Raw genomic sequence first — 20386 nt, 5'->3', positions numbered from 1 at the left:
ACAAAAGGTTTGAAGAGTGCAGCTACCAAACAAAATGTGGCTCTACAACTGCAAACTCAAAACAGCAGCTATCAGAAAAGTTTGCAGCGATGTCTGCAAACATTTTAACTTCATTATCACATTTACACTTATTTGTCAAAACACTTAGTAGACAAAGTGTTAAAAAGTGTACTCTCTGACACGTCCGCTGTCTGGGTCTGAGATGTGTGTGTGCATGTGTGTGTGTCGATGTGTAAATGTTATTAATAATGTTCATAAATGCTGTTATCTGTCTGCATCAGTGGCTCAGGTTTCAGATTTAATGCAACGACGTCAGCAGTCTGGACTCACAGCTCCTCTCTCCGCTGGATCGTCTTTCACAGTTTGCAGAAAGACCCTCACATCACACACACAAACACACACATGCACATCACGACTCTTTTTCCAGGAATCCTGCAGCTTCTCTTCCTGGTTCTGCAGACATTCGAGCCGTCTGAAAGGACTGTTAGAGGAACCAGACAGACAGGGAGCGCAGAGGGACCAGAAGCTTCTGGACCAATCAGACTGCGGTTCTGATAAACCTGCACAATTTTTTCATCTTCTGTCTGATTCAACCTTTGCATCAGCAGAAGCAGATAGTTTAAGGCTGTCGTTGATGCTGAAATTCTACTCCTGACTTCAGATAAGACACAAACCAGGCTGAGCAGACCTGGAGGCTGTGACCCCAAAGGAGGTGTGAAGGCCAAGAAGCAGTAACCTAAAGCTGGGAACTCAAAGATGATATGCTCACTGGCTAAAAAGGGCAAACATGTTGCAACAATTTCCAATGAAACTAGGCAGCAAATTTAGAAACAAAACAAATTCAGTACTTTTAGGGAATTAGGGTGGGACACAATTTGAGGTCACACAGGGAAGATGCAGTTGCCAGGACAAACACAACTCCTGAAACCAAACAGAGGTCAGTCTGATGGCAGGGAATGCAGCAGCCAGGGTTTTATCTGACAAAGTTTGGCTCTAAGCAACAAGAAGTAAAATGCTGAGTTAGGAAGGAGGGTGTCAAATGTTTAGTTACCAATTCTCTGCTTGTTCTCTCTTCATTTGAGCATCCAGGTAAAGTTGAACTCTTAATGAGGGTGCAAACAAGATGTAAATGCACAGCAGAGAGCTGCATCAACATGGTGCCTTGCCGAGAGACAAGGAATGCATATCTATGAAAATTTTGGCCAATACCAATATCCAAGATTAATATTGCTGTTATGGTCGATAACTAATGTTTACCAATATCAATATTGGTTAAAAAAAACAAAAAACAATCTGAGATGATGTGTCGAGGTAGTTGAGAGAAAGAGTGGTGGGATCATGAGAAAAGACGACCATAGAGAGGATCTAAGGATGGAGTGCCCGAGATGAACGCGATCTAAAAAGTACATTTTGTCTCTTTTTCGGATCAAAAACAGGAAGAGAGACATAAAAGAAGAAAGTCTACTCTTCTTGTGTAGTTTTGGTGTTTGCATAGTCATAGAAAACAATATTATTTGGGTGTTGATTGATCGTTCAAGATGTTCTGAAAATGGCCAGCAGCTAATGAGTAAATATCGTCCAATACCGGTATTGATACCGATACATCGTGCATCCTATCAGAGACTTTCTCAGATTTAGAGTCTGGATGCTAATTTTTACTGCAGGGCATTGTAACAGCACTTCTGCGCTCAGTCTTTTTACTTTAATTGTCTTTACGTCATGAGTGGAGAATGTGGTCACTCTAAGTCCATGTCACCAAACTAACCACCGTGAACAGAGGTAAAACTATACTGACCTAATGAACACAGGAGTCTCCTCTCCCTCCTGAGGTCTCCTCACCCCTCAGACGGCGTGTGGGCGTCATTTAATCTCCGTCTTGTCCTGGTCTGTTCCTGCAGACTTCCTGCCCACTCGCGTTCCTTTCAGACCCTCACTGATCATTAACCTCACTCCTTGTTGCTCGCCCACGCCACTCGTCCTAATTCTGTCCCGGTGGCGGCACGGCTGTGCTTCCACTGTCAGAGCCTTCACAGAGGATCAGGAGGGGAGAGATTAATGACGGCTTGATTTGGAGGCATGCAGGAGAGGTTTACTATTTGAACTTTTGGCCTCTAGGAAAATGAAGAGATATTTGTCTTCTGATTGATAAAAACTAAAACAGGATGGAGGTATTTGAGAAAGCAACCCTGGGTGTAAGATGTTGAATGGCGTGCTTGCTTTCAGGGCTTTGTTTTCCTCACATTCACAGAGAGAACACTGTGTTGTCACCATGCTTCCTCCAGGGTTTGTCCCTCCAGAAGGCCTCCTGTCTGCCTTAACCTCATTTCTGTAACAGATCAGCTCATTCACTCAATTAGCAAACACACACACACACACACACACACACACACACACACACACACACACACACACACATACACACATTCAAACACACATGCACATCCAGCCATCAGAAATCTTTGGCCACCAAAATCCAATTGTTGAAAAGGATTCCCAAAAGTCTGCAGGATCAGGTGGTCCTTGATCGATAGGAACCTTCAGATCTATGGAAAGATTTCATTCAGGCTGAAAGGAAAACGTGCAAAGAGGAGATACAGACAGATCGATGATGTTTGGAGTGACGATCAGAGGAAAAGGAGGGGAGGTGATGTAAAAACAGAGAGAATTGGAGCTACAGAGACAAAATGAGAATCTGTGCAACCTTACTGCAGGTATCAACAATGATACCAACAATATCAAAAGGTTTTATGTACATAGAGGAGACTGGGGATAGATGCAGTGAGGGATTGGGCATGTCTTCAGAGAGAGTCCCGCAACCCTCTGCACTTATTCTGGATTTAAACAGAATTAACAGAAAAAAAAATCCTACGAGCGACTTTTTCTGGGGAGCACAGTGGATTTTACAGGCACCCCACATACAGAGTCAGAGAAAAGTCTGAGTCCACACAGCGCAGAGTGGTCACAGCAAAGGACATTTGCAAAAAATCTTACTGCGTTTTATGTCTTTTGTTATTGAATTCAGTTTCTATCCTATTCTTTTTTATTTTCCTTATGGTAACGTTAGACTTTTTACAATCTGTTGTAGCTTTTTCAGTCTCCTCCTGTGCTGTTCTTACACCAAACCACAAATTCTTTGAAAGTGTAAGCCTGTATTGCAATAAACATCACCCTAGTTCCAATTTATCAAATACAAATATGTTGATGGTTTGTTGGGCTGCAAAATGTTTTATCTCTTTTGTCTCACTCAGAAAAGGGGAACAAACAAGGCAGCAGATAAACTGAAAATATAAATCTTGGTTCTTTTGTTTAATTTCTTATAATCTCTAAGGAGAGACCTTCAGGAACGCTACAGCTGTACCGTGTTGCTCCTCTGTTCATATTCATGCTACATACAGATAAGTAGGAGTGATTTTAAAGGTATAAATGAAGAACTGAGGGAGTTCAGTGTGTGTGAGTGGACTGCGTGTGTCTGTGGGAGCAGCAGGCCGCTCTCAGCTCCTCTTTTCTTCTGGCCTCTCTCCCCGCTCTGACAGATCCGAGCTGATATCAGATTGATGGCCCGCTTTGATTGAAGTCTCTTTGTCGTGCTAATGTCACGGCGAGTGATGGATGAGGCGCGTGCGTCAAGAACGAGCACGCACGCGCGTAAAACTCCACTTCTTAAAACCGAAACGTTTCCCCTCCCCTCCTGTACACACACACTCACTCACACACACACACACACACACACACAGAAATACACATACTCACACTGGCTCCCCGTTCTTGTGACCGACCAACAAACTTCTGGCCTCCGGTCACCAGGCGACGTGACGACGGACCACGTGACCCGCAGCAGAGGAAAAGAAAAGAAGTGACAGAAAAAAAGAGAGGAAAGAGGTGAAAGAGGAGACAGAGCAGAGGAGAGAGGACAGGATGGAGGCCGGAGTGTAACCTGTGAGGGTGAAGAGGTGAGCCGACTCCTCTCTGTGTTCTCGCGGTGTTTCAGCTGTCACACACACTCAGGTTGACTTGAGTTATTGACAGGCCCCGAAACGCACACACCGACACACACACTGCAGCAGAGCACATTATTCATGTGTGTCGGGCTTGAGGACTCTGCTTTCATCCTCCACACTGCGAGGTGTTTTTTTGCTTTTGATTTTTTTTTTTAATTTTATTTGACGCATTTTCTCTTTCTTCATTAAATTCTTTTGTTTTGGAGGATTTTTACACGTTTTCGTGATTTCTGATCTTTCAGCAGAGGGAGTTATTTTTTAGGTTGTTTGCAGCCAGCTTCTCGTCCAGGTTCCAGCTGATTGCTCCAACTTTCCTCCCCTTGTGCCTCTGGTCTGCATGGACAACATGAACTCGTTTGTGGAGTACTCCATCTGTAACCGAGCGGGCACCAGCGCTTATTCTGCGCCCAAAACGGGATACCATCATCATCATCTACCTCTTCATCACCACTACCCTCTGGAGCAGCACCAGAGCTTTCCTGTGACCTCCGGTGCTTTCCAAACAGCTCCATCCGGCTCTGCAGCCTCAGTCAACGGCACGCGGACTGAGAGTAGCACCGGGGCAGCGGGTTACACCGGGGACACGCGGCTGTACGGCGGCACCGGAGGGACAACAGAGGGAAGCCAGCACCACCAGCAGCAGCAGCATCCGCATCACCATCATCATCATCACGAACAGCAGCAGCATCAGCAGACTCACAGCGCGTATCATCATCATCCTCACCTGCACCAGACACAAACCGGAGTTATGACGTATAATACCGGAAATACCGGGACATACGCGGGTCAGCCGTGCCAAACTAACTCGGATTACTCTGCAGCGACGGGCCCCCAATACTTCATGGAGGAGTCTGCGGCCTCCACCTACTATCATCAATCATCCTTCCCTAGCGCGGCCCCCACGGTCGGGCCCAGCTACGGGGCCCTGGCTGGGGCCTACTGCGGGCCTCAGGGCGCTCTGGCCGGGTCTCAGTATCCGCAGCAGCTCGGTGGGGGGCTGGACGCGGCGGGCTACCTAGGGCTCCCACACGGGGGAGGATACGGGGAGCTACCAGCCTCCCAGGACCGAGAGAGGGGGGATGAGGAGGGCCAGCAGGCCGGTCAGGGACAGACCTTCGACTGGATGAAGGTGAAGAGGAACCCACCGAAGACAGGTGAGGAGAGGAGGCATTAACCAGATATTTTAAGGCCAAAGTAGAAATATTTTACAATAATCGATCCTTGGTTTTCTAAACATATCGGTGTCATTTTCAGCTGCGTTTTTGAGGCAGTGTGGCCTCTTTTGTTTTCATCTTGAGCAGCTTATTGAGACATCATTCTGCACAGACTGTAAATTCAGATTGTTTTATTCTGATAACACAGCTCAAAGCCTACAGAGTAAACACTGGTGTAATTCTTGTCATCCTGCAGGCCTCAGTTTCAGTACAGATGTCGGCCTTTCTGATGTAAATGTCACTGCTCTTTTCATCTGTCTCAATCGCTCATGTCTGGATTCGTTCCACTTTAAATAACTGGGAGCTCAGAAACATAAAGGCACGAATATTACACATCACATTTTTTTCGTGTGTAACCAACACAAAGAGCTATTTCCATGGCTCGTTTATAGATCTGTATCAGACATAATAACGGAAAGCTCTCTATTATTTTTAAAGCAAGAATTTAATCTTTACGTCATTAAATACAAAGTTATCGTTTAAATGTAATATTAGAGAAAATTGGTTATTATTTTTTCCTTAAACACAGTCTGAACATCAAATAAATGATTGGTTTAACGATTACCACACATTTTGTGTAAAAGAAAAGAAAGGCCTTCACGTTTCAGTGTTTTTATGACTCATTCACTGTGCAGTCATATCATCAGACTGATAGCAGCCCTGGTCTGGGTCCAGACGTCTGATGTGTTTTCTCTCTCTGCGTGTACGTGTGTGTGTGTGTGTGTGTGTGTGTGCTTTAATGGATATAACAGACGGGTTTGTTCAGCCTGGAAAGTACGTCCAGCTCTGTTATCTTTTAAACACCCCCCACCACCAACCCAGACCCTCCATCAGTCCCCAGCCCAGCATCTCCATCCGTCCTTCTCTTTGTTCATCCGGCTTCTCTTATTCTCAATCCTTTGTGTTCAGTTAGAAAATGGTTTTCTTTTCTAAATTCAGATTTATCATGCGTAAATTGGTGATAAACTCATTATAAAGTGTTCAATTCATCGCTCCAGCTGCGATCTTTTGATTTTCGCCCTGTTCGGCCATGGACTGTATTTTAACACTGAAAATATATCTTTAATGAGTATAAATAAAAATAGATAATTTTAAGGATGGCAGAAGAAAAACGAAAAAGAGGAGGCCGTTCTCAACAGCGAATGTGCGCAAAATGAACCGGACCAGTTCCAAAACATTACATTGTTCCATTTTTATGTATTCGCTTAAAAATACTCTGTGGTGACCTCTTTATTCAAACCACTTTCATCGTCTGGTTTTATCTTTTTTTGGAATTAAATTAATGGAATAAGTTGTAACACCAGTCTCTCTTCTTCCCCCACAGTCAAAGTCTCAGACTTCGGCCTCGCGGGCGCACACAACAACGCGATGCGCACAAACTTCAGCACGCGGCAGCTGACTGAGCTGGAGAAGGAGTTTCACTTCAGCAAGTACCTGACGCGAGCGCGGCGCGTGGAGATCGCCGCCACGCTTGAGCTCAACGAGACGCAGGTGAAGATCTGGTTCCAGAACCGGCGCATGAAGCAAAAGAAGCGCGAGCGGGAGGGCACGTGCTCCTCCACTGCGCATTCTTCTTCGTCCAACAAAGAGATGGAGGACACCGATCAGTCCTCCGCGTCCACGTCTCCCGGCGCGTCTCCGAGCTCAGAGACGTAGGTGGGGGCAGACTTAAACTGAGTGACAATATTTAACGCATTCCTGATATGAACTAAGACTGTACTTCTTCTACTTCTGTCGTCATTTCCTACACATCCCAGACTTCATTTAGTCACATCAACCTGGACTTGAGCATTCAATCAGTTTTACATGTGAAGAGAGGATTCCAGAAAAACTGTCACAACTCAATTAAACCTTCTTATCTGGCGTTTCTCCTTTAAACAAATTAACTTCAAGACCAAGTAAAACTTAACAAAGCACGACAGCTACTGCAGAGTTTAACCCACCAGTCAAAACTCTGACTCCATGAAGTACATGTCGATGCCAAGTATTTAGGGAATCATATTCTTGGAGGTCTTGGATGATAGCGTCCAGCATTTGAACAGACAAACACAGAAACTGAAGATTTTGTCTTAATCTTTAACAGGAAGACCAACAATACACATGGTATGTGGTGAACAGGGTAATAACAGATTCCTTTCAGGGTGATGATGAGGATGAGGATGGGATGCACTTTGGTGTCTTTATATGATGTCTGATTTAGAGGGTTTTTGGGTTATTCATGGACTATGATACATCATTTTAGCTAATATTTACATTTTACCCTCACAGAGTAAAATCACAAGATCAATGTTTTGACTTTTGTAAGAATAAATATCCACAAAAAGTTTTTTATTTTATTTTATATTCAACATAGAAACTCCTCTTACAGATTTTATGTCAAAAACAAAATCAATCGTCAACAAGATTCAACATCCAGATTTCTCAAAAACATCTCAAATATAATCCATTAAATATCATTCTCAACCCACAACCTTGCCTGAACTAAATGAGCCTTATGATCTGAATACAGGGAGCCTTTAATGGCAAAATACACTTTTGTCTCCTCTGATTGTAGCTATGATTGTTCCATTTTTAAAACCTTTAATATGTGCTAAATTTTTAATGTGGAAAGTGATTTCTGTGTGAATGTTTCAGCGCACACAGCCCTGACCTTTGCACTATGTGACTACAGGGTACAGCAGAAACATGAAGCTGGGATATTCAGCTTCCTTTGGATCGATGATAAAAAAAAAAGGCTGATTTAAAGAATGTTGTCTTAAACGTGTTAGATAGACTCAGGGTAAAACTGGATTATATGCCTATTTGTATGCGTGTGTGTGTGCAAGAAACTACTGAAAGTTTGACAAACATGTCTCCTTGCTGTGTGATAAAAATAGGGGAATAAACTTCACTGCCTGTTCTTTCCCCCATGAGAATAAATTATTGGAATCATTTTTTGTTATTGATTATAGATGATGGGAGGGTGTGTGTGTGTGTGTGTGTGTGTGTGTGTGTGTGTGTGTGTGTGTGTGTGTGTGTGTGTGTGTTCAGGGGGTGTTAGCCGTCAAATGACATGTGAAGGGTTTTTTAAAGTCAAAGCTCGGCGTCTGCTGTGAACTGATGTGACTGTTATTTTTCTAATGTTTGTAGTTTTTAAACCAGAGCAGACTGACTGAGTTTTATTAGTTCTGCTGCCTTAGAAACACTTCAATCATGCTCCTGTTTGTCTTTTTCTACTTTGAACTACCTCAATTAAAGATTGCTCTGAAAATTCACTGCATTAATGAGTCTTTTTTGTGCATGTAGATAAAAGTTTAAATTTGCAAATGATCAGAGCTAAGAAATGAAGTGGTGACAGAACTGCAGTTCCTCCAGTGTCCCCTTGAGGCTGGCTCCAAATGTCAGTGACTCCTCATTGAGCCCTGTTTTAAAATGCCCAACTTTACAGCTGAAATAAACATTTTTACAAAAAAACAGTTTCGGTCTTTTAGGATCATTTCACAAGTTTATTAGAATTGTACTAGCTGAATTTCTGTGTTATTCATAATTGGGGGCGTGGCCTCTTGAGCTGTAAGCTGTTAGTGCTGGCCTGCAGCTGGAGATTTGTTCATGTAAATATCAGAAAAATAATCTGTGTTCGTCGCATAGCGCTTCATTTGGGGGCAGCTGATGCATGGGGTCAGGATTGTCGTTAGCCTTTCTGTTTCGTTCAACAAGCTTTTTTAGCTTCTTTAGCTTCCCGGGTACACAACTCTATTCATGCCCCACCACAAATAAAGTCTCATACTGCAGAATAAACAGCAGTTAATCATCTCAATCTGCTGCTAACGAATTATCAATGAGCACAGACTCTTCTTTGCTCCTCTCAAGCTCCACCCTCATGTCTAAATGAGGTCTCAAGAAAAAAAAAAAGTTGATGTACAGAACATTGAACTCAAGGCTCCAAAAAACCAGGACCCAAACAGAGAAGTCATGATGGTTTCCTCATCTTGGAGACATCACACAAACACACACACACACCTTCATGCATTTCAATAGTCCTCATGCATCTCACACTCCGAGCTGCATGGCCTCTCTTTGACCCCACACACACATGCAGAGCTACAGTGAGGAATGTGGAGGAACTTTCCGGGTGGTTCACTGACCTGCTGACCTTTGGAGAGCCTCTGGGATATCTAAACACGTAAACACACACACCTCCTCCTCTTACTCCTCATCTTCATCTCCCTCTCCTCTCTGCTGCTCTAAAGATGGCTGACCTGGAGCCTGGGTGGCATCTCTATCGTCACCTCCTCACAAACACACACTGGACACACACTGGCTTCAGATCGCCTTCCGCACTCACACCTCTGATGTTCTCAGATGTTTGAGTCAAATTTAACCTGCTTGTCTTCAAGTTTCTCTGTTTCCAAATGTCCGACAACCAAGACGCTGTTTTCAGGTCTGGTTTCACATACGTGACATGTGCTTCCAGAAAGAGACTGTAAAATGTTTGCTTGTGTAAAGAGACACCAAAAAATCAGGTCTGGTTCTCAACACTCTGAGGCATTAGTTTTTAAAGATGAGATGTGTGATTAGGGGAAAAGAAGAAGAGGAAGAAGGGAGGAAGCGCAGTGAGGGAAGGAGATGAGGAGAGACAGAGGGACCTTGAGGAGTGCAGATTCTTTAAGAGTGACCTCATGCGGTCTGACCTCTAACTCCTGTTTTCCTTTCCATAACTCATTTCAAGTTCAACACACTTATTGTATGTGTGTGTGTGAGCCTGAGTGTGTGTGTTAGTGCTCTCAACATTGAGTAGTTGAAGATAAAGTGGTGTGGCTGCAGTTCAACAGTTCAGAGTCTCAATCAAACAGATGAGGGCAAAGACACACCCTCAAGCACACAAATACACACACGCACACACACCCTAAATGAATTTTTTTTTACAAACTAAATTCATAATAATTTTAAAGCAAAAAGACTCAAGTGTGTGTGTGTTGTGTGTGTTGCATGTGTGTGTTGTGTTTCTGTGTCAGGGTCACTCAGAGTTCAGCAGCTCCTCTCTGCAGCCTGCTGAGCAGCGCCCCTCCCCCTCCTCCTCACCCCCTGCTGACCGCGGCCTGCTGCTGCTGCTGCTGAGGAAACACATCTGTACTGAAGTGACATCTATTCATCTGAAGGCTACAAGATGCTCCTGAAATCCATCTTCAGACCTTCCATAGGTGTTTCTCAAGTATGAAGACTGTTTCACCCCTGATGGATCGACAAGTCCGGCTTTCTGTCCTGGTACAACAGGATTTACTTGTCTGGACCAAGGTTATAATAGTTTTGGATTTGTCATTATAGTTTAGTTTTAGTTAGTTTTGACATTTTTTTTCCATTACAGTTTAGTTTTAATTAGTTTTAGAGCGGGCATTCTACTTTTTATTTAGTTTTGATTTTTGCAACAAGGCTTAGTTTCAGTTTAGTTTTAGTTTAGTTTTAGTTTATTCATACCTTATTAACCAGGTGCAGGATTCAAAAAGGTCAGAGTGAATATTTTGTAACACTGTTTATTTTCAAGTCCAACATAGTGCTCACTGCTCAGTCAATGCTGATACTGAACTGTTGTCTGCTGCCTTAAACACAAAAAAATAATATAAACTTAATATAAAAAAATAAAAACATAAATTATATAAAAATAATGTTAACATTAATCAAATGGAAATAATATAAACATAAATTATATAAAACAATATAATATAAACTTAAATAATTGGAAACTTGGACTCTGTAACAGTAAAGTTTCAGTTTGTTTTGTGAACACAAGATACAGTTTTAGTTTACTTATTGTTTTTGTTTTCTTTTCTAGTTTTTATAAGTTTGAGTTAACTGCAATGTATTTTAAATTTTAGTTTTCGTTTTTAGTTTGGTTTTAGTTAACTATTATAACCTTGGTCTGGACACAGGCAAAGACGGAAGAGACTGCTTTGGAAACGTGCTCCTTGAGTTTTTTGTACAGTAGACTGATCCAAACATGATGTAAAATAATCCTGAGTGAATGTATTTGTTGGTTTTGATCTCTACGTAAGATCATCATCATTTATAAGTCGTGATATTTCAAAAGGTCATCTTTTCTGATCTATGAGAGACAGATCACGCTCTACAGTTAGGAGGTGTGATGACATGTTTGCTTTTGTGCAAGAGAAGGATTAAAAAGGGGGAATGAAAACAATGTTTGCAGAGGAGAAATGAAAAAGAGAATTTTGGGATATTTTTTGGAAAGTGTGTTAGTCAGCAGGCCGTGGAGGTCAGAGGTCAGAGGGGGAGCTGGGTGCAGGAGGTTATCAGGCCGAGCATTCCTGTCCGTCCACTGCTGAGAAAGACCAGGAGAGACCAGGACGGCAAGAAGGTGAAGAGAAGAATTCAAACCACGTATAATCTGTTCTTCAAAGCTCACAGTTAAAGAAAACTGGGTTCAAATGTAGTAATAGAATTTTTCCTCTCATTTTTGATGTGTGTGTTTGTGTGTGTGTGTACCTGTGGCTGACAGGCCTGGATACCTTTGATTGTTTACTTTATCTGATGTTGTGTACCCCATGACCCTGTGTCCTCATCACACACACACACACTGCATGCTGTGTTAGCCTGAGATAAACAAGCTATTGTGCCATATTCTTTCAGCACCCTCTTTGTGGATATGTGTGTGAATGTGTGTGAGTGTGTGAGTGTGTGTGTGTGCGAGTGTGTGAGTGTGTTCCGGAGAGAGACCAAAGGAAACAGGAACAGCTAAAGTGCATCAGCTATCCTCCACACTGGGGCGAAAGCAAGGGCACATCCATCACACATTGACAACACACACACACACTGATTAACTCATGGACACACTGACACACAACTACACACACACATACACACGCACACACACACACATAGACCACGGGCCAAAACAATATTTAATGAGCAAACATGTTTGACGTGAAATCAATCAGTAATGGGGTAATAATAAATATCTGAGTTAAACTCTGCTGTTGACCGAGAACCTGAACAAGCAGGGCAGAAGCCACACACACACACACACACACACAAAGAAAAAAAATAAAGAAGTTTGAGCAGTTAAAGCTGGGGTTTGTTTCTTAAGGTGGGTGCACGCTGCAGGATGATCAGGCTGATTTTTGTCCTGATCTCCCGAAACTAGCAAAGGTCTGATTGTCTGATGACATCATGTGCGATTTTCCTGCGGTGTGGACGTGATAAGAGTGATTTTTTTGTCTGGTCGGAGCTAAGAAGGCCTCATATTCAGAGATTGTAGATAATGAACATGTTTAATATTTCCAACTAAAAATCCTGTAGTGTGTGGGGCCCTTCGCGAGGAGCCGAGCAGGTACAGCGTGTGATGTCACGTGTACTGGAGCAAAGCAAACCATGACGCGAGCTGACTCAGCTGACTGACGGAAGAGGAAGTAAGAAATCTATCTGTAATACTTAAAACTGCTTTACTCACCTCCAACTTGCATTAGTAATTCATACAGTCCATATCCCTGCAGCCTCCACAACCTTTTCCATAAGCCCTTTTCTTTTGTGTGTTTTTTTCAAAATCCTGGAGTCCGCAAAACAAACATTTTTGCTTTTTTCCCGTTTGTCTGTCATGTTTGTTAACACCTAAGTCACGTTTTACTACACGAAATTTGGAATATTATGCATGATGAAGCTGAAGCTCTGCTGAAGAATCTGTTAGTGTGTGGTGTCCTCAGAGTAGAGCCCGACTGATTAATTGGACCGATTAATCAGTCGGGCTGATTAATCGGGTCGATTATGCCTGTCACCGATTAATCAACATCGGCCAAAATGTAGCCGATTATTACAATTTTTGCTCCACGGAGATTCTGTCGCTCTTGCTCCTGTGTGTCTGTGTGCTGGGCTGCACACTGCCCAAGTGCCCGCCCCCTCCATCCACCATTATCTAATGTAAGACTATAGAACGATGTTTTAACATCGTGTCAGTTGCTTTTTTGTGAGATAAACAGAGATAAATGCGACTGTTTATTCACGCGTCCATCATTATCTAATGTAAGACTATAATACGGCGTTTTAACGTTGTGTAAGTTGCTCATTGTGTGTTAACACTTTGACTTATTTATTCATTATTGTGTTTACAGCTTGTTCTTATTTATCATTGGTTTACACCACAGTTCTTATGTTGACAGTTTTATAATTAAATTTCCTTGTTTTAATTTAATAGTGTTCTGTCTCTGTCTTGAATCATATGGGTATTATAATGATTTGTAATTATATACAGTATATATCCTGTGTATATCAATGAATTTATTATATATATCAGCTGATATATCGGAAATCAGTCGATATATCGGATATCAGCTTTTTTTGCCCCCCATTATCGGTATCGGAATCGGCCCCAAAAACCCCATATCGGTCGGGCTCTACCTCAGAGTGCAGACCGCTCACTGTAAGATCAGGAAAGAGAAATCTTGTGCGATCTGTCTTTTGTTGTCATCAAATGTGTTCTCTAAATGTGTGAAGTTTTGGAGGATCCTGTAATGTGTACCAGCCTTTAGTCGACAAAAAAACTCAGAGAGAGGATCACAGTAGCGCTGGGTGCTAAAGTACTCTGTGGAGCTGCGTGTGTCTGCAGACCTGGACCTCTTAAATCCAGCTGCACTTTACTGAGCCCTACAGTACCATTTTTACAGCAGGTCTGGTTTCTGTGTTTATTTGGACTCTTTTTTTGTGCGTTGCTCTGATAAGTATCCTACCCCACATTCAAAGAGTTCAATTAAATTTTCATTAAAATGTAATCAAAAGGATTCCCTCTGCAGTCTCGTCTGCTGTGGCGGTAAAGATTCATTGTTGTGTTATTGCTTTGAGACTTGGATCCTTGTAAAGATTTTCACTTCCTGTGTAACGCTGTCAGACTGTGATTGACTCGCTCAACTTTCATTTAGCGCTGGGTGTAAAGTGTTACTTCGGTCCCTGAACTTTTTCTGTTTCCTGGCGTCGAGACAATGAGGTCATGACTATGAGCTACAATCTCACACACACACACACACACACACACACACACACACACACACACACACACACACACACACACACACACACACACACACACACACACACACACACACACACACACACACACACACACACACACACACACCTACAGGACCTGAGGCTGCAGGTGAGGAGGCCTCTCACCCTGAGTGTCTGCAGAGAAACACTGACTGAGATCCTTCTTCTTCTCTTTTCTTTATAGCTGCCATGTGAGCTGCAGGGTTGCCAGGTTTGAAGCTGTTCATTCCTCTTTTATGGCTCCAGATGACACCAGACGGAGGTGTTTAGTCATATTTGTATGTTTCTTTGTCGTTGCCAGGTCAGTTTTCAGGCTCTCAGTTAACCCAGCTTGTGAGTCACTCCCTCCTTTTGTCTTCTCCTTCTGTCACCTGCAGCCTTAAAGTTACAAGTGACTCTTTCCATCTCAGTGTTTGTCACTGCTTACTGCTCCACTTCCCGTTTGTCTCCGTGCAGCTGCCGGGTCAGTGGTTAACGGCCAGGTTTGCAGTAGTTTATCCTCTCTTTATGGCTCCCTGTGACTGAGCTCTGTCTGTGGTTTGTTTCCTTTCTTGCTGTTACTGCGAACACTGGTGACTTTTACATCACTGTGTTTTAAAGTATGGTTTACCCGGGTCACACTGGCTTTGATTCAGAAACTGATCCATGTCAGCAGCTGGAGAGGCAGAGATGATTCACACATGAGCTACGCTTCTTTCAGTTTTTAAAGACAATAAGTCTACAGAGGAAAATTTACTAAAAGGTGTTTAGCCTGGCGCTGAAGCCCATTTCATGTACAGCCAGGTTTGTTTCAGCCTTAGATCCTTTCCCACAAGTCATTCTCCACTATCCCCTCAAGTTACTCGCTCTGTCCCCTGTCCTGTCCTCCTTTCCTCTACAAATAAACTTTGGAAAAAGCCCCAAACCATATCAAAAATCTAATATGATCCAACATTAACCTTGCAAAAAGTATAATTTCGAACCCTAAATTAGCACAGTTGTAATAACCTGACTTCTGTAAAAAATGTGATGTCACCTGCAGCTCTGACAACGCTCTGTAACACTTTGCTCCATTTCTAAGAGCGGTCAAAGGTCAGCTTGTTGTTCTCATGACGACTTCAGGTCAGAGACAGTTATGGCAGAAATGAATGTTTGGATGAACAAAAACGATCCAAACTATAAAATATAAAAATGGGACCTGCAGGGGAAGAGGCTGGTGTTCTTTTTTCATTCTTTGTAATCTTTCTATCAGCCTCTTTTGTCGTCATATGTAGTTTAACTCAGAAAAAAAATGTTTTACATGTCAAAGCCTTTACATAGGCTTCATACTCTGTCATGCCTTGGTTGCAAATCTTCTTCATAGTTTTGTATTATGTCCAAAAATTAAACAATTTTTGGTCTAATATTCACCACACATTGTCTGAGGTTTCGACTATTTAAAATAAGCAGGAACCGTCTTTTATTAATCTGGTTTTCTCTCTAGCAGTCTTGTAACAGCTAAGAAACTGATACTTTTGCAGTGGAAAGATGGTCAGGCCGTTTCTTTCAAAATGTGGCTAGATGATCCAAACAGAACGCTCTGCTTGCAAAGAATAAGACATACTTTAAAAGATAAAATACTATTTAAAAAGACCTGGATGTCCCTTATATGTCTTGCTACCAAGAAACCAGAACAAAAGATACTTCAGTATACACACTAAAATATGATTTAAGAGTGAAATATTCAAGAGAAAGGTACGGGAAGGGTAATTGGGAAAATGGAAGGTGGGGGGAGGGAGATATTGGAGACTTCAGGTGACTCAAGACGGGAGAACTGCTGCGATTTAAATATATCTGTTTGGTCACTTATCTCTTTGGATATGGAGAGCAAATGTAGAAGATAAATGAATTTTTGTTTGTTCGTGTAGTTCACACTCATTTCAACAAATATGGAGAATAAATGTAAAAAAACATGTTTTTATACCGTCCTTATCCTTATTTATACCTTTTGTATTTGAACCCTCTTGACTTCACTTTACTCCATTCTCCCTCTTTTTTCTTTTCTTCACTTCTGTTCAGACAAATGAAATTAAACTTTGTTTACAGAGCACTTTTCATACATTAAAAACAAAGCACAAAGTGCTTTTAAAAGCAAACCCCACACACTCACAGATACTGTGGCTGAGTACAGAGGAGCCAGATCAGGAAACACATTCAGGCCATGTTTGCACGACGCTGTTTCATCCCAAAACGCAAAACACAGAGAAAAAAATCTGCGTTTACATGGAAACGCTGAGGGTCTGAAAACACTGTAGTATCCATGCCAGGCCTGTAATTGGCGCTATAATTGTCTTGTCCAGAGAAGCGGCTTTTGGTTGATTTCTACCAAAGTAGAGTTGAGCCAACTATCTGGTGGATTAGCAAATACTAAGAGCGGAAGTGGAGCAACAGATGAACATTTTGTTTAAGACAGTCAGCAGATTCAGCAGCACAAGCACAACCCGGTAGTTTGCGACGATCATAACAACCGTACTGGTGTCCTATTGTATGTGCTTGCGCAAAGCAGAGCGTGACGTCAGCACTTCCGCTGAAAACGCCAGCTGGCAGCTGCAGCATTTCAGAAAAATCCCACTCTGGGGGCCGTTTTTTAAAAGTTTGCGTTTTAGGTCGCTGAAACGCTGTTTCCGGACAAACTGTTATTTTATTTGTAAACATAACACAGAGAATCACAGGTGACATGTATGTATACTTGAAACGTTTGTAACATGAACACTTTATAAAAGACGTGATTGAAAAATGAATTTTAAAAAAAATGGGAAAAAGTTGTATTATTGTAATATTTAAGAAGATTTAAAGGACGTTCAGTTGTTAAATAGTTTGAAACATGTGACTTGGGCTTCTTCAAACCTTCCTGTCCTCTCTCACGTTGACCTGACACTCTGTCCTAACACTATCTGTGTGAGTGTGTGTGTGTGTGTGTGCGTGTGTGTGAGGAGAGATATCCTCTCTCCTCAGAGTCAGGTTTCGTTGACCTCTTTCGACCTTTTACAGGGTCACAGTGAGGTTGGGCCAAGAGATTCTTGACATTTCTCTTCTCAACACCTGACCCACTGTGTGCCTGTGTGTGTGTTAGTGTGTGTGTGTGTGTGTGCTGACAGCAGAGACAGTTTTATATGTATGACTTCACACTGTTCACATAATGACAGGATGAAAAATTCTCTCAATCAGTTTATGAGGCTTTAACAGCGGCCTGTCAGAGCTCAAACTCACACATTAATTTCATCCTGTCACTTAGAATGTGTTAAAATAAGCAATCCAAGTGCCAAATATCTGCAATTGTTGAGAAAATAAGTGCATATCTTAGAAAATGATACAAGTAGTGCAATTAAAAGTGTTTCAAAAATTTGTTATTTTCAAGTCCTTAAAACTCTGCTTATATTGTAATCACAAAAGCAATTTAACTTAAAGTTAGCTCGAGCCTCTTTAATTTAGTTACATTGAAATAAGGACAATAAAATTTTTTCTATTGCACTCTGTTTCTCTTAATTTCTGACAGGGTTTAAGATTTCAAATGCTTATGTTTTTTTTGCAACTGGGAACTGTTTTGCAGAAAGATAATATCTTAAACCTCACAGCTGATGTGAGGTACAGCTATGTATATAGGTGTGTGTATATGTGTGTGTGTACAGGGTCAGGGTGTCAGAGGTTGCAAGGAGGACAGGCGGAGGTGACGCTGCATCTTGTCCGCAAGCACGGCATGATGGGAAATCTGAGAACAGTGGAGAAGAGGAGGGGAGAGACAGAGAGAGGTCAGCTTGTCAACACCATCGGTGGGTTATCTGAGAGTCGGGGGGCAGTGAAGGAGGAGGAGAGAATCTGCTGAAATAGAGAATGATGACTGTGGGTGACATCAAGATAATTTTGGATTTGTAATGGCCTAAGATTTCAGATCTACTTCTCCACTTCTTATGTTAGTTTCCTTTACAAAGTTATAGTCCGACTCTTTGAGCTCATTTTAGACCAATCACATCGCAAGATTAGAAATACTTGCACGCTAGTGTTACTAAGTTATCTTGTACGAAAGGAGCAACTTTTAACCTCTGAATCCACTTAATTATCATAGTTTTCTGAAGAAGCAGATGTAAACAAAACAAGATTCTTGTTTTCAATATGTGTCCAAGATTTTCCTGAAAAATACCAGAGGAGAAAAGCAAACAACAACCTTGATTCTCATGAGCAAGCCTCCATGAAAACCAACACAAACACTGAACAAGCTGACAAGCCAGGTGATGCACACAGACACATAAACCTGCTCATTAGTGCTTGGGCAGTCCGACTTAATTTAGAGCCAGCCCCAAGAGGAAACTGGAGAAACTGCAGTTTCTGGCTCCTCACAGCGGCTTCATTTCTCAGTCTGAGAGTAACACAGATAAATACGAGCTAACCGCTCCTCACAGCGCTGCATTCAGCCGCCAGAGGAAACACCAGCTCTCTGTCGCTGCAGCATCCGTCCTCCTCGTTAAGCCGAGCAGCCCAGACCTCACCCAGGAGGTCGCGCTTGCCCGAAGGCAGGTGAGCCCCACGGTGCAGGTGAGCCTCTGGGTGCAGCTCGTCCACAGGGGCTCCGCGGCCTCATCTTCATTCATCACCGGCCTGACACATTCCTGCTGTCCGCCTGAGGCTCACACACACGCTCACACTCACAGCGGGCTGTTGTACTCCCACACAGAGCCATACGGTCAAACTGACACCCCGCTCACCCGAAACACAGAGTCCGTTCTGTTTATGAGCCCGAGGTGAAGAGCACTGGGAGTCCATGTCAGAGGGTTTTCAGGAGATAGATGGTTTAAGAGTTATGAAACTTATGAAGACTTGCAGCCTGAAAAATTAGCTTTATGATGAATTAAACCAAACAAAGAGACAAACACTGCAGGGTTGAGAGTCCAAAGTCTGTGCAGAGTATTTAAAACAAAATCACTTCATTTTTCTTGAAGTATAAAATGTTTTAACTTTTTACAATCTGTGCATGTCAGTCAGTAAACCACTATCACTGACTCAGGAGGCTGACTTCATCATCATGTGTTCACATTCAGTGATGAAGCTACTTGATTTCCCTGCAGAACTATCAGTTAGTGGGATTTACCAAGAAACATATCAAACAGACCCAGATGTTAGCATACAGAGTGTAAAAGAGCTGAAGGATGAGAATCATTCAGGAGGAACTTTGTGGGCGAGGATGAACATTTTGCTCCACTGACCAATCAGCTGTCAGAGAATCAAGCATTACTTCCTGGTTTCAGTTTCTTGGCCTGTACACAAAGACACAGGCAGATGCTTTGGCACATGTTCTACCAGCAGTGTGTGTGTGTGTGTGAGTGTGTGTGTGAGGAAGACGGATGAGTGTGTGAATTCATCTGACTTCTTGTGTACCAGTCAGCTGGAAGCTTTTGACTTGATTAAAGCCTTTGTGTGCGTGTGTGTGTGTGTGTGTGTGTGTGTGTGTGTGTGTGTGTGTGTGTGTGTGTACCCTCAGTATCACAGTCTGTATATGCTGTGTACCGTACATGTGTGTGTTTGTGTGTGTCGGTTACAAACCAGATGCTGCCTGCTGTGAGAGACACGACTGTCTGGCAGAGAGAGATGATCACCACCTGGACAAACCGAGAGAAAGACAGAGGGAGAGAAAGACTGTGTCACAAATATTTTCTCAGCATCACGACATCCTAAAATAGGAAAACAAACTTCGAGGGAACGGTCACAGAAGTTTGTGTTTCTGGATCACGTTTGTCTTGTTAGAGTCAAACACTGACCAGGATGATCTCTGTCACTCTGAGGTCTGTGCTCAGGAAGCAGAGATGTGAAGGAAAAGAAAGTGTGTGTAATCTTCTTTGATTTACACCCAACACACAGAAAACCTCAAAAAGAATTGATAAAAGTTAGGGATGCACCGATACTGGTTGGTGGTACCGGTATATTGCTGCCCCTAAGTCTCCATCAGTATCAGTGGGAAGACATCCATGGTGCTGATCTAGGCGAACAGCTCTATGCCTCTTTTTTTTTTTCTTATCAGCGCTCTTTGCTCTTTGATTTAAAATGGTGCCTCTGATGCACTTTCTTTGTTTGTAGCTGCATTACCAGCCAACAGTAGGGATAGACAGATATGGATTTTTTGGGGCCGATGCCGATACT

At 42.5% G+C, this 20386-nt stretch overlaps 1 protein-coding gene and 1 long non-coding RNA gene across 2 annotated transcripts in view; one reads left to right on the top strand and one right to left on the bottom strand.

Annotated features, from left to right (window-relative positions):
• The window catches only part of LOC141808999 (uncharacterized), an 88499-nt gene that overhangs the window by 22849 nt on the left and 45264 nt on the right, over positions 1 to 20386 (bottom strand). Inside the window, exon 2 of the long non-coding RNA XR_012599973.1 lies at positions 19793 to 19848. This is a non-coding gene — a long non-coding RNA (uncharacterized LOC141808999). The remainder of the gene's footprint in view (positions 1 to 19792; positions 19849 to 20386) is intronic.
• On the top strand, positions 4336 to 6868 carry hoxb1a (homeobox B1a). The gene is made up of 2 exons (XM_074697157.1): positions 4336 to 5152; positions 6537 to 6868. Exons 1-2 carry the CDS (start codon positions 4336 to 4338, stop codon positions 6866 to 6868), a joined length of 1149 nt encoding a protein of 382 aa, XP_074553258.1.

Source organism: Halichoeres trimaculatus, unplaced genomic scaffold, assembly GCF_033239565.1.
Source record: "Halichoeres trimaculatus isolate MK-OKI-2021-1 unplaced genomic scaffold, fHalTri1.1 fHalTri1_scaffold_20, whole genome shotgun sequence".
NCBI lineage: Eukaryota > Metazoa > Chordata > Actinopteri > Labriformes > Labridae > Halichoeres > Halichoeres trimaculatus.
This window is presented reverse-complemented; position numbering and strand designations above follow the sequence as displayed.

What these genes read in the sequence shown, in the direction of transcription:
- hoxb1a (XM_074697157.1), top strand. Translation starts at nt 4,336, where the DNA reads ATGGACAACATGAACTCGTTTGTGGAGTACTCCATCTGTAACCGAGCG. An exon ending in GAGGAACCCACCGAAGACAG is followed by an intron (nt 5,153 to 6,536) that starts GTGAGGAGAGGA and finishes CTTCCCCCACAG; the next exon opens with TCAAAGTCTCAGACTTCGGC.